Below are 13,137 nucleotides of genomic sequence, written 5' to 3'. Positions count from 1 at the left end.
TATTTATATAAACAATCGTACACTGGCCATAGAGCCAGTGCACTTTCTCTGTGTTAAACAGCTGCTTTGATTTTGCTTTGGTTTTCACCAAAAGAACAGTGAAGGTCATGTCTTCCCAGCGGACACTCCTCTGCAGCCATGGCGGCTGTTTCTGAAACAATTTACGATTGAAATGTTATTACAAGGGCACAAACACTGTGTTAGTACTTGACTTTTCTATAAAAATAGAACTGCAAAAGCTTCCTGCCACCTCGATATTTTTATACGCTTGTCAAAATTTAACGATGAACACTAATGTGAGCATTTAAGTAAAGAGGAGAATTTCCAACAGGGTAAAGTGTACCTTACACCAGGGGAAGGTTAGAGAAGCAAAAACAATGAATGAACTCTTCACTTTGTGTTTCCTTGGAACTTGCAGGGCCTAGAGGCATCAAGGTGAATGCACACAGAAGAAGTTTCCATCTCTAATCTAAAACACACACTGTGTACACTCCTTGTATGCAAACTCTCTTTCGATGACTAAGAGAGATAAGTGGTGGAAGAGTGGTCAGTTTAAAGCTCTGTCCCTGTGTTTTGACAAGGATTTCAGGAGAAGTCACACATGTGACTCTTATGTAAAGCATGTATGTATTTAAGTTGGTTATAATTATGTATGTGCGGTATGATGTTATTTATCATATACTATGTCCCACAGCTGATGGAGTCCCAATTAAACCAGCTTTGTTTGACTGGCCATCTCTATTCACCCTCTTTAGAGAAGTCTGAAGCTGGGCCTATGTCCTTTTAACCCTTTAAGACCTACCATAGAACCAAATCCGCCAGAGCTTACTTTATATTTTTACATGCTGTAGTGCCATTTTTTGGAGCATTTCAAGTTGCTATACATCAATACAACTGTTATAGCCCAAATTTTAATAATATGTATGCATTATGTCCATAGTAACTACATAAATTGCAAAAAAGTGCAATAAACTACCAAAAAATTGAAAATTGTTTTTGTTTTTTTAACATATATTTCTACTTAGAGAAATTTAAGAGGCTTATCCCTCAAAACTTTAAATACATAGTTTTGTCTTCATAGTTTTATTTTTCAGATACACCAATTTTATATACTGCAGAAAAAACAAAAAACGATCCGATGATGCAAATTTACAAAGAAAACAGCATGTGCATCAAAATAAACTATTTAAAGCAGAGCAATTTGAGTTCTCAGCATTCCAGCAACTATTCAAAAAAGCATAAAGTCAAACATGACTTTTAAAAACACCCGTATAGGCTTATAAGGCCTATAAGTAAAAAAACTACATTTTCCGCGAAAATGACATCACTTCCGGTTTTGGGTAGGTAATGGCAGACATGCGATAGTTCACACTGAAGTCTATTTCAATGTAGGAAGTGTTATGAACAGCTGATCGGAATCAGCAAAGCCTGTTTCTGGAATATTATGTTTTTGTTCCTGCAAGCGCTTTTTATGCAATTTTTGCAAAGCTATATGTGGAAGGAAACCGTGACCGAGGACAAGCTGATGGCATAAGATGTAAGTACAACTCCTCTGGTTTCATATGAAAAAAAAAAAGATTGCCCTAGCTTGCGTGGTTCTGGTTCTACTGGGATTTAAAAATAGTTATGCAAAACAGAGCGTGCTGCTCCAACCGGCTTTAAAGGGTTAAAAGGCAATTAGGGAAATATAACAGACCACATAAAACGCTTTTTTTTTTTTTTTTTACCAACAACTGGTATCAAAGATCAGAAATGTTATATATATATATATTACATTGGGTGGTGGTTAATTTTCATCTTACTGGAAACTAAATGGGTGGCACAGGGATGTGATAGTGTGATAGTTAGAACTGTTGTTTCAGGTTCTGGGTTCAAATCTATTCTGGGGTGTTTCTGAGGTTTGCATGTTTTCTCCTTTAACTCAGCTTTCTTCCACAGTCCAAAGACATGCATCTTGTTAACCTGTGGTGTGAATGCTTCTGCATCTGTGTGTTGCCGCTACGACAGTTCGGCGACCCACCAATGACCCTGAATTAAAAAAGCAGAAGAAAATGGATGGAAAATAAATAAGCTTACAGTTGTTGTTGTTGTTGTTGTTGTTTTCATAAGAACACATATTTATCTTTTTATTTGTATTTTCATGACTTACGTCAAAGTTATGACTTTGTTATTTAAAAGCAAGTTGATATTGAGATTTGTTTTACAGCACAAAACTTAAAACATAATTAAGATCACCTCATGCTGAAGTGCTTCTTCTACAGCAGCTGAATTCAAACTGAGTTATAAATGCAGATCTTAAAATTTGTGTTATCACCTAAATATAGAGATCCATACTGCCATGATAGCAACACACGATGCTACCGATGCTGGCTGCACAGTCATGATGCAAATCTCCCTTTCCAGCACATCTCAAAGCTGATCTGTTGAACTGAGATCTGGTGACTGTGGAGGCCATTTGAGTACAGTGAGCTCATTGTCATGTTGAAGAAACCAGTCTGAGATTCAGTTCAATTCAATTTTATTTATATAGCTCTAAATCAAAGTAACAGTCAGCTCAGGGCTCTTGGTGACATGATCTGAGCTTTGTGGCAAGGTGTCACAAAGCTCAGATCTTCTTCACCATCTTCTGATATCTGGTATCTTCTGTTGCAAGGCACTGTCGTAATAAAGATTCTTACATGATCTGCAAAAACACTTGGGTGGGTGTGGTGTTTAAATGCTAAATGGATATGTGCTTATACAGTACCTTTCTACTTTTGCACTCAGAACTTCCTTCTACAAGTCTCATTCACTCACACACACATTCATGAAGCACTTTTATCTTCTATCTATGCTTAAGGGCTTTTATCTAACATTCACACTCCAATGGTTGCATCAGGTGCAACTCGTGGTTCAGTATTTTGCCAAAGAATACCTCAACATGCGGACTGGATTATCCGAGGATCAATCCACCAACCTTCAACTGGTGGACAACCCACTTTACCACCGGAACGAGTGATACCACCCAAATTTTAATTTTGGTGCTGTCCAGCAAGCACGGCAGCCCTGAGTAGTTGCTGATTCAACAGCCTGAGCAGTAAAAACTTCAGCAGAGGTTGAGCCAAAATGAAAATTGAGATGGCATTGATGCTGATGCCTGCTTTATTTTGTGATGTCATAGCCTAAATAGGTTTCTGTTTTTGTGCTGGTTTTAGTTCTTGTCAAACTATGCGTGGTACTAGAGCAGCTTTTCCACATGGGGCTCTAAATCTTCCGGTTGTTATTGTCTCAAAGGTCTGGAATGTTTGTTAAAAGGAAATAAATTTAGATACAGCTGAAAAACCACATGCCCTTATATGTTTATGTAGCTAGGGTTTACATAAATCTTTATGGTCAGTTTTACTCCTCAAACATGCACACACACTCACAGGCAGAAATGGGCAGCTGTAAAGTGCTCATTCAGCGCAGCAGCTGCATCAGCAGAGTAGAATAGAAAGCAGCGTTTTTGTCTGTGTGCATGGTTGAGAGAGAGGAAGAGAAAGTGTGCATGTGTGAGGAGTTAGGGGTGATGGGATCTCTGAGCAGACAGAGGGGAATCACTGGTACTCTCAGTGCCCATTAGACTAACCTCATGGATCAATATTGATCCTTACTACCACCAAGCTCTGTCTAATAGGCTTCTGGCCGCCCTGATACAATGACAGCATTAGGGCACATGTCCAGATGGATGGATTTGGGGGTAGGAGGATGAACCAGAGACAGAACAAGAGAGAGAGAGTGTGTGATGAGAAGGCTAAAAGGATTTGCAGGTCCAGAGGAGAAAGGAGAGGAGACAGTAATGCCGATTATTTGCACAAGACATACAGTGAGAGTAAAAGAGAGAACAAGAGAGCAGCAGAAAAATGGACATACTGTATCATAGCTCGCTTATGTCAGCAGAGTCTGAAGCAAGCTGCATTTTCAGTTAGTGCATGTTTTCCTGACTGACTGTTTTTAGAGAACATAAAGGGAAAGTGAGGAAGTCTCTGTACAGCCATAATTGTAAAAGCAGTAGACAACAGTATTTGTGTGCATTTGTGTGTGTGTGTGTGTGTGTGTGTGTGTGTGTGTGTGTGTGTGTGTGTGTGTGGGATGAGAGATAGTGAAAAGGGAAGAGTGAACTGTTTGTCTTGTGTATGTTTTCCCGTCTGTACTTCTGCTCTGATGCCCTGGTGTTTGAATAATAAATAGTGATCAGCTGTCGCTGTAATTTGGCCACCTGACTCATGTTATCTCTGAGCCAGCTGAGTGAATGGAATGAGGAAAAGAATATCTCTCAGACACAAAGTATTTCAGAAGTCTGAGTTGTCTTCCGTCACACTCTCACATCCTCTTTCTGGTAATTAAAAGACAGATTGTGTCTCAGAAGCACACAGAACAGTGGAGTCATTAAATATATCTGCCCTCTAGATAGGAACAGGAGTGGAAACTGTTAAATATTGCCTCAGGCAAATTTGTCGTGAGTGACAGTCTGTGAAGAGTCAGACATGTTTGTATGCAAAGTAAAGGTTCTGAAATATATTAATCACAGCCATATATTACCAGGGTTTGAGGTGATATAAGCTACATAGATTTATAGGTTAACATACATTTAGATAGATACTTATATCTGGCATTATATTTCCTCAACTATACTTATGTATAGTTTTGTATTATTTCACAGGATTCATTCTGTTTTACTACATTTGAGAGATACTGTACCACACTGTAGCTTTGGTTACACACAAACAAATGAGAAGATCACACATTGCCATGTACTGTTTAAACCAGTGCGTAAGTGCTTAGCCTTCAGTAAAATACTTTTGTGATTATAAGTATTTTGGCACTTTGATATTGCTACTTTTACTGAAGTAAAGCAAGCCAATACTTCTTGACTGTCCAATTATTGACACCAGAGTTGGAAAATCCTACAGATCTGAAAACGTTTTAAGAGGCTTCCAAAAAAGACATGATGAAAATTAATTTAACATTAATTATCTAAATATCTAAAATTTTAATGCAGTATGACTGCATGCTTATCCAGTCATAATGTAAAGGACTTCAATCAAGTTAAGCCAAAATGATCACGATGGCACTCATTTGTACTTGACTCTGTCACAAATGTATTAATACTTTACATTGAGGACATCCAGGCTGGAATGAGCTCATCATTCATCATTAGTTCATGGAACCAGCTTTAAAAAAAACTCAGCAGTAATGGCAGTAATGGCCTATAATACCAAATGTTGCTACCACGATGAACTAAACATAACTTCCTTGTGGTTTCATGTTTGCGGCCTTTCAGATAAAGTGGTGACTTGGTTCTTGCTTCTTGTCTCTGAAGCTTAGCGTATAGCATGGATATCAACGAGGGTTAAACAGTCAAAATCAACACGTCTTTTCATGTATTTATTCTTTTTGCCATTTTTGGATCATGGGGGGAAAGAGTATAGTTTTCAAGGTCTTTTACATCTTTGAGTTTTTTATGATATAATAATAATGCCATCTTCATTTATTTCAGTCTTCTTCTAATGAACTCCTGCTGATAACACTAAGTAGCCAAGTTTTAAACAAAAATCTGGACGCCGCTTTATCTGAAGGGTCACAGCCACAATAAAGTCATGAGGAAGTTATGCTAATTGTTGTATAGTTAATGCTGGCCTTCCTCCATCAATTTGATGTAACAACAAAACATCCATTAAAATAAAGTATATGGGTGCATGCAACAACACTTAAACCTGGTAGTTTGGTGCTTCATGGAAATCCTTATAATATAGCCTTTGGACTAGGCCTTTTTAGTTAGTTTGTTTCCTTCTTCCTTTTGCATCTCAGCTGGGGATAGATAAAGCCTGGAGGCTAGTCTTCACACCAGGAAAAAAGAAGCTGAGACACAGTCCGAGCTTTGTGCAGGACCTTGCGTATAGAGACCATAGTGTTTGGGTAACTAGGCAGTGCAGCTGGCCTTTCACGGCTATGCAACTTTAAGGCAGTGTTTAAATCAACATGCAAAGGACAAGTACCCTGTTCTTCAACACAAACACACACACGAGAAAAGGAAAGTGAACTGCAGGGAAATGTGGAAGTGATGAGGCTTTGGGATAATGTTTCAAACATGAAATCTGGTAAATCCTTAGTCATACTAATTAATATGCAGTAATAGAAGTCTAAATTTTGCTGTTACCATTCTCTTTGTCAGCCTCCCCCAAACCTTTATCCATGGAGGTTAGCAGGGGTCAGTCATGGTTCTGCCAAACTGTCTTTTTAGGAACTACATCATGAGTTGTACTAATTACTTTAAAAGTCATAAATATTATAAATGGTATTTTGACCTGATTTTTCCACAAGGAAGACAAAAAACCTGCCAGCAAATTCCAATTTATACCCCCAAACCCACTCCACAGCATTCCTATCATAAATTTGCTGCCTTGGAGTATACTGGATTTGTTTTCTAACAGTCTAGAGACATCTGGGATGGACACTTGAAGGAGCTGCTTTTATGGGAAGCTTCTGTTATCAGATCTCTTCTCATGCTCTGACCCACAGTCCATTAGTTATTCCAAGGTTGGATCACTATACTCCACTAATGCTCCCCTCCGCACGCACAGAACACATACTCGCCCTCCTCCTCACTTTACATGCATGTACTGACAGATGCACAGAAACGCTAATTTCATTTTGCTGCCTCATGTTAATGTATGTGCGTTAACACCTGCACGGCAACAACTGTCTGGTGTGACAGTGTGAGCAGCAGGAGAGGGCAGCTTTCTACAAGAAGGCCTCCGATAAGTGTCAAAGCACGTTTATCCCTGCCCTGAATTTATTGTTTTGGTCATTTTAATATGTGAACTACAAACTGAAAAAGCAGAGAATGCCATTTTTTCCCCTTCATGATAGCAATGGCTTTCATCCCACAACACTCTTCCCCTTCCCCCTCTTCCCTTTCTCTGCCTCCTGCAAGTATCCCTGCCCATCCCCCCTTCTTTAGTTCCCCTTTTGCCGGTATGGATCTGTGAAATGTTAGCCGGGTGTGCTGGTATGGCCTCAGCAAAAGCCATGGTGACATCAGAGAGATAGAGGCAACAGTTAACTCAGAAGATAGACCGTGTGCGGTGATATCATTTTATTTGCTCAGTTGTGACGTGCCGGTTGCATACAATAACTGAAAATATTCCACCAGCTAGTGACCTAAAGGACATTGCCCTGTGTGGACATAAATAATCGACTGAGCTCTAACCCACTGACCTGTAGAGGCGGAGCCTAAATAAACGGACCCTTTTGATGTTGTGTAAATATTGATGCTCTGCCGCTCTTGCAAATGCAGCAAAACTACAATTCAAATATAGATTTTTATAGAGCTGGTTGGGTCAGTGCCTTGCTCAACCCTAAAAGAAATTTAGAAATCAGCTGCAAATTATAACATTTCCACCAGGCCAGAGTGAATGTTTTTTAAAAAAAAAATGCATGAAATTATGTAATGGATGTCTAGAACATTTCCATTTGAGGCAAATGATTCATAAAAAGTCTTTGAATTGAATTCGAAGTAGATTTTGTGACACACAAACCAAATGGGCTCGTATCCACAAGCGTAATATTTGTTATCTAACTCTCTTTTTTTTAAAGTAAAAGAAAGAAGAATGACGGATGATCTGAGTCACAGCTTAAAGTACTATTAATATTAGTAACCCAAGGCCTCAGATGCGTTTGATGCTGAGAGAACGTTTGAAAGAAAAAGAAGATCACTGTAGACTAAAACAGTCTCTTTTTATTCTCTATTCTGAACAATTGGTTTTAATTAAACAATCCTTACAGGTACCATTACTATAAAAGGCCAAAACACATCACGTCTTTGCATATAGTAATAGAAAGGATATTTGAGTTTCTAAAATCAAATAATATACTAATAATGACAGATTTTCCATTAAGCCACTTTGTAATATTCATCGGCCTCACACACACAGACACATTCCTTTATTTTACTGAACAATGTCGTTTTTGCTGTCCAGTATTTTTTTTTTTTTTTGCCAAGCTGTCCAGCTTCACTGCCTTTCAGTACTCGAATTCCAAACTTCAGTCTCTTCACGGCACTTCCATCTCACTATAAATATCTCCCTGTGTCCCTCTATCCTCAAGTGGTTGGGCTTCGTTTTTGGTTACTCAAGAGAAAGCATCCTTTTTGCCTGAGTTGCCACTAAAGAGATTGCAGTGATTACAGCATTTCAGAAAGCATAGCTGTGTTTGTGATACCTCGACGGCTTTCTTGCACCACGGGGGGGATTATACTTGATTTGAATGATGCTTCCTGCTTTTAAGCTTCTTGAGTGACCTCAGTGCTCAGGCCATCCACCATGTCTGAGACTGCATCAGGAAATTCTGGACCATCCCCACTCAGGTTCAAGTCCTTTTTCAGTTCAAGGTCACTCGGCTCCTTGATAGGGATCTCCTCTGGCATTTCACCCCCATTAACACATTCCTCTGCCTGTGTGGCCATGGCAGTGTCAGGATCTCTACACTCCCCATTCACAGATGGAATTGCATCCTCGGTAACAGAGGGGCTCTTTAAATCTCCATTTTCCAACTTCTTTTCCACCTCCGGCTCTGCTTGAGGCACTGCTTCCACGGAGGGCTCAGCTGCCTTTTCAGATTCGACAGCAGCTTCGCACACAGAGGCGATGACAACCTCAGATACAAGTTCTGCTTCCTTGAGCTCATCTGGCACCTCAGTGCTGGGAGCTTCTGGTGTAAAAGATTCCTCTTTTGCAGCTTGATCAGTGAGGGTATCCTCTGCAGTAGCCTCCGTGACATCAGAAGAGTCTCCTCCCACAGTCGCCACTTCACTCACGTCAGAAGTGGCTACAGCCGGCTCAGCTTCAGTTTCTTCCACTTGATCCTCTGTTGCAGCTTTCAAAGCCTCAGCCTCTTGCTCAGGTCCTGGCTGTGATGTTTGTTCCAGCTCTGCCTCTGGGGCTTGTTCTGTTTCAGGCTCAGGTTCTGTTGTCTCCACAATCTCTGGCTCTGGTTCCTGTTTTAGTTCTGGCTCCAGTACTTGCTCAGGCTCTTCTTCTTTCTCTGGCTCCGCCTCTGGCTCTGCTGCTTGCTCTGGCTCTTGCTTGGGCTCTTCCTCTGGTTCTGTGGCTGACTCCAGCACTGGTTCAGCTGCTGGCTCAGCCACCAGTTCAGGCTCAGGGACAGCTGCAGAGACCACGGTCTCCTCCACAGTAGCTTCAGGCTCAGTCTCTGGGATGGGCTCTGGCTCTTTGGTGGCCTCTGACACAGATTCAGCGACTGCAACAGGTTCTTCTTCATGGACCTCTTCAGACTTGGGTTCAGCTTCGACTGGCACAGATTCTTCTGATGTTGGGGCAGAAGGTTTCTCTGCTACAGCAGCCACTGCAAGGTCTTCTGGAGCTTGCTCTTGTACTGCTGCACTTTGTTCCAATACTACAGTTGCTTCTTCTTTTTCTGGAGCTGGCCCCTTTGATTCTGCACTTGGTTCTTCTTTCACTGGAGCTACTTCCTCCTCTGCCACAACTGGTTCTTCTACAACTGGAGCTGCTTTATCCACTCCCGCAACTGGTTCTTTTGCTACTGTAGCGGCTTCATCTGCTGCCACGACTGGTTCCTCTACAACTGGAGCTACATCCTCTGGCGCTGCTGCTGCAACTGGTTCCTTAACAGTGGATGCTACTGGTTCTTCCACAGCTGGGGGATCTGATTGTGCTGCTGGTTCCTTCTCAGATGTTTCAGGTGCTTCGGACTCTTGAGGTACCGCTGCCTCTGCTGTCACAGCCTTTTCGTCTTCTACGTTGCCTGCCTCTGCTGTTGTCTCTTCTCCTGTAGGCGGGGCTCCACCTTCCCCTTTAGCAGAGTTGTCTGCACTTGCAACTGTTGCAGGGGATTCATCCTTCTTGTCTTTTGGATCGCTCACATCATATCCTTTTCTTTTTTTGCTCAGCTTGCCTCCCATGATGTTTCCTAGAGGAAAAAATAAGAAATTGATTGGTTTTTGGCCTTTTTATTTAGTCGTAAATGTTAAGTTCATGTTCAGGGGGAGTCTAATATATGTTCATGTTCCCAGTACCCCAGATGTGACCCCATCCCTGGGTTGTGGATCAAAAGTCCTTGCACACACAAGGAAACCATACAAACTAAAACATTCCACTAAATGGATGAAAATAATCTAGTATGTCTAGACTAAATACACGGAAAGCAGAAATGCCATAGTTTTGAAGCTTTTCTTAGATCTAATAGAAGCATATAATGTTCTATAGTGTTCTAAATTTAATGAAATTACATTTAAATGACTAGAGGGAATATAAGGAGAACTAAATGAAGAAGCGCTTTCATTTCAGTAAAGAAGTGTCTTATGTTAAAGTAAACCAGAAGTTCAATTAGGAAATGATGTCTGCCATTTGCAATTTGTCTGGAAAACCAATGTCAGCGCATGGGAACCTCAGTGAGATCAGGCAACCAAGCAGACCCACTACCCTTTAAGGAATGCGTGGTGAGGATCAGCGCCAAGTGAACCCACAAGTCTGAGTTGAACATCTATGATGTAGATGCACAACTATTTCTCCCTCAGTAGCGTCATAAGTTTCCCAGCATGCAGGCAGCGATCACCCAGAGTTTGTAGTTATATCCATTCATCTAAACTAGCTGAAAAATGTGGATTTTCAGCACAAACCACAACTGTCATTCTGCCAGTACAGAAAATATGTTACAGACACGTACTTCCGTGTGATCATGCTTTGACTGTGGAGGAAGTGAAGTGTAATGATTGCCACATACGTTCCTTAAAGCAAAACTGGGAGCTCAGTTTCATCCCTGCAATTGGTTTTCAGCGAACCTTGCAGACTTTCTGAATACAGGCCTAAATTATTCATAAGAGTGGAGTACTTAAACACCCTGATTCCCACTAAAGATACAGACAGATTTTTTTTTACATGGAACATTTTCATTTAATAAGGCAGAAATACTGTTCAGCGTTCTTGTTTGTTTGTTTGATTGATTGATTTTTTTTTTCCTGCAAAACTGCCACATGCTGGAGTTTTCACCTGCAGTGAAGCATGTTGGCACAGGTACGAACAACCATAGTGGAACTGTCCATAGTGCTGCAGGAGGGCATTAATGACAGGATGCGACACATACCGGAGAGCCAACCCAATATAGCAATTTGGATTCTATAAACCTTCCAATTAAAACAACAAAAAATAAAAAATAAAAAGTGCATTAATTTTTTTTAATTCTATTCCACTCGCTTCTATCTTACTTGTATTATGTGCCTGATCGTGTTCGTGAGGATATTTATTTATTTATTTATTTTTAATTCGCCCATTCATGTTCCCAGTGTCACGGGGCCTCCCAGTCAGACAAAGCAAAATTTTATAATGTGGGAAGACTTCATATTTCAGACCACTGAAATAATCCAATGTAACAGTTTATTACTGTGTAAAGCCGATTTTCCAGTTGGTCAAAAAGTAGATAAAATTCTTCACGCTAAAACACCGGGAAGATAAAGGAGGCGTGCATGTAACCGGCAGCATGTGCCGGCCGGTAACAAAGGACTGTGATTCCTCGCTAGGCGTTACATCCCGATAAAAGTAACGGTTTGGACAAAGTTGACAGGGGAAAAAAAGACGACCCCAGGCTCGGGACCTACTTTAGTGCGGACTTCAATTAGTCGCTATAACCAGGTAGATTTAACGTTATGCTGGAAGATTTGAAGGATAAAAGCTATAGAGGGGTATCCATCCCCCCTTTTCAAAGCCACCCACCCACCGCTTCCCTCAGCTGCTCTGCCCTTCTTCTTTTTTTGTGTGTCCAGCTGCTTTGAAAATGCCTCTCGCGCACATAAGCGTGCAAAAAAATAAGAAATTCTCTACAACAATGTGTTGACTGCGTCCACACTAACAACTTTGTTCTGCGGTTTCGTTATAATGGCAGAAGGATTTCAAGCGCCTGGCCTACTTTTTAAAAAGCGCTTCTTGCCTGGAAGACGCTGATTCAACAACTGAGAACAAAAAAAGTCTTCCCTTTATTAAACACATTTTCAGCTGCAGTCTATAAAAATAAAGAAAAAAGCAGCACAGCGGGAATGATAAAAGCAGATAAACTAGATTCATCACAGGTAGGAAGACCTTTCTTTCTTTCTTTTTTACAACATCGCACTGCTCGAAATTCAATATAAAACATTTTAAAAAATGAAATCATTTTTTTAAAAAATCATTGTGACGACACTTACCTGTATTTCTAGTGCGTAACCAGCTCGGCTTCTTTTGCAATCTGTGGCTGGATGTGGTAATGGAGGTAAGGCTTTTTGGAGTGACAGCTGCAGATTCCGCCCCTGCTCTCCGAGGTGCAGCCTGGGGTCCGTGTGTTGTAGACTATCCGACGAGTGCCCCTCACACAATTTTCTAGACATCTGTCGATATCACAATCCAGCCAACCCCACTACCGCTCTGTCTGCAATCTACACCCTCCCAGTCTTTAACCCCTCCTCCCTCGCACACCCACTCTGGCGAATTTGTTGTAGAAAGCCATCTGGGAAGTTAAGAATGATTATTAACGGACCATCGCTTATTACACTTTAAGAAACTGCATCTGTGTGTGAGTGTGCGTGTGTCCTCTGCTTTTCCTCAGCCAAAAAAGTAATTCTAAAAAATCAAGTTAGTGCCCACCTCCCCTCACAGAAGTATGGGTGTAATATAAATTATGCATGAGAAAGCTTTGTGTCAGTAAAACCACTTAAGCGCAACACACACACACACACTCACACACACTTCATGGAAAAGGACTCTTTCATGTTTTTCCCCGTCTTTTTGTCAGCAAGAATCCTCCCTGCTCTTCTTTTGCCAGTTTGTCAGCAAATTATACTGCACATCACAGAAATAAGCACAACTTTTAGGGCTACACGGTCAGGAATCTATAAAACTCTGTGTTTTTGAGTTGCGCTGCAATGTTGATACATGATTATTCACGTATGTCACTGTGGGCTAAATCCATCCACCAATCCATCCATCCATAAAGTGGGGACATAGAGAGTACGAGAAGTCCACTCCACACTTTGTAATATACACTGAAGCACTGAGTCTGTTAGCTATCTTTCTTCTAAGTGTTAATGGGACAAGCCTGGTGTGACTGACT

General features: G+C 40.9%; 1 protein-coding gene across 1 annotated transcript; it reads right to left on the bottom strand.

Moving 5' to 3' along the window:
- Positions 1-7,739: 7,739 nt before the first annotated feature.
- si:dkey-56m19.5 (uncharacterized) lies at positions 7,740-12,447 on the bottom strand. Its single transcript, XM_004543304.4, has 2 exons — positions 12,236-12,447; positions 7,740-9,969 (listed from the first exon to the last, which is right to left on the bottom strand). Exon 2 carries the CDS (start codon positions 9,959-9,961, stop codon positions 8,303-8,305), a length of 1,659 nt encoding a protein of 552 aa, XP_004543361.2. The 5' UTR covers positions 9,962-9,969; positions 12,236-12,447; the 3' UTR covers positions 7,740-8,302.
- Between the last annotated feature and the right edge of the window lie 690 nt (positions 12,448-13,137).

Source organism: Maylandia zebra, linkage group LG1 (genome assembly GCF_041146795.1).
Source record: "Maylandia zebra isolate NMK-2024a linkage group LG1, Mzebra_GT3a, whole genome shotgun sequence".
NCBI lineage: Eukaryota > Metazoa > Chordata > Actinopteri > Cichliformes > Cichlidae > Maylandia > Maylandia zebra.
This window is presented reverse-complemented; position numbering and strand designations above follow the sequence as displayed.

Bases quoted from the DNA above. Each gene is read 5' to 3' on its own strand.
- si:dkey-56m19.5 (XM_004543304.4), bottom strand. From the start codon at position 9,961: ATGGGAGGCAAGCTGAGCAAAAAAAGAAAAGGATATGATGTGAGCGAT.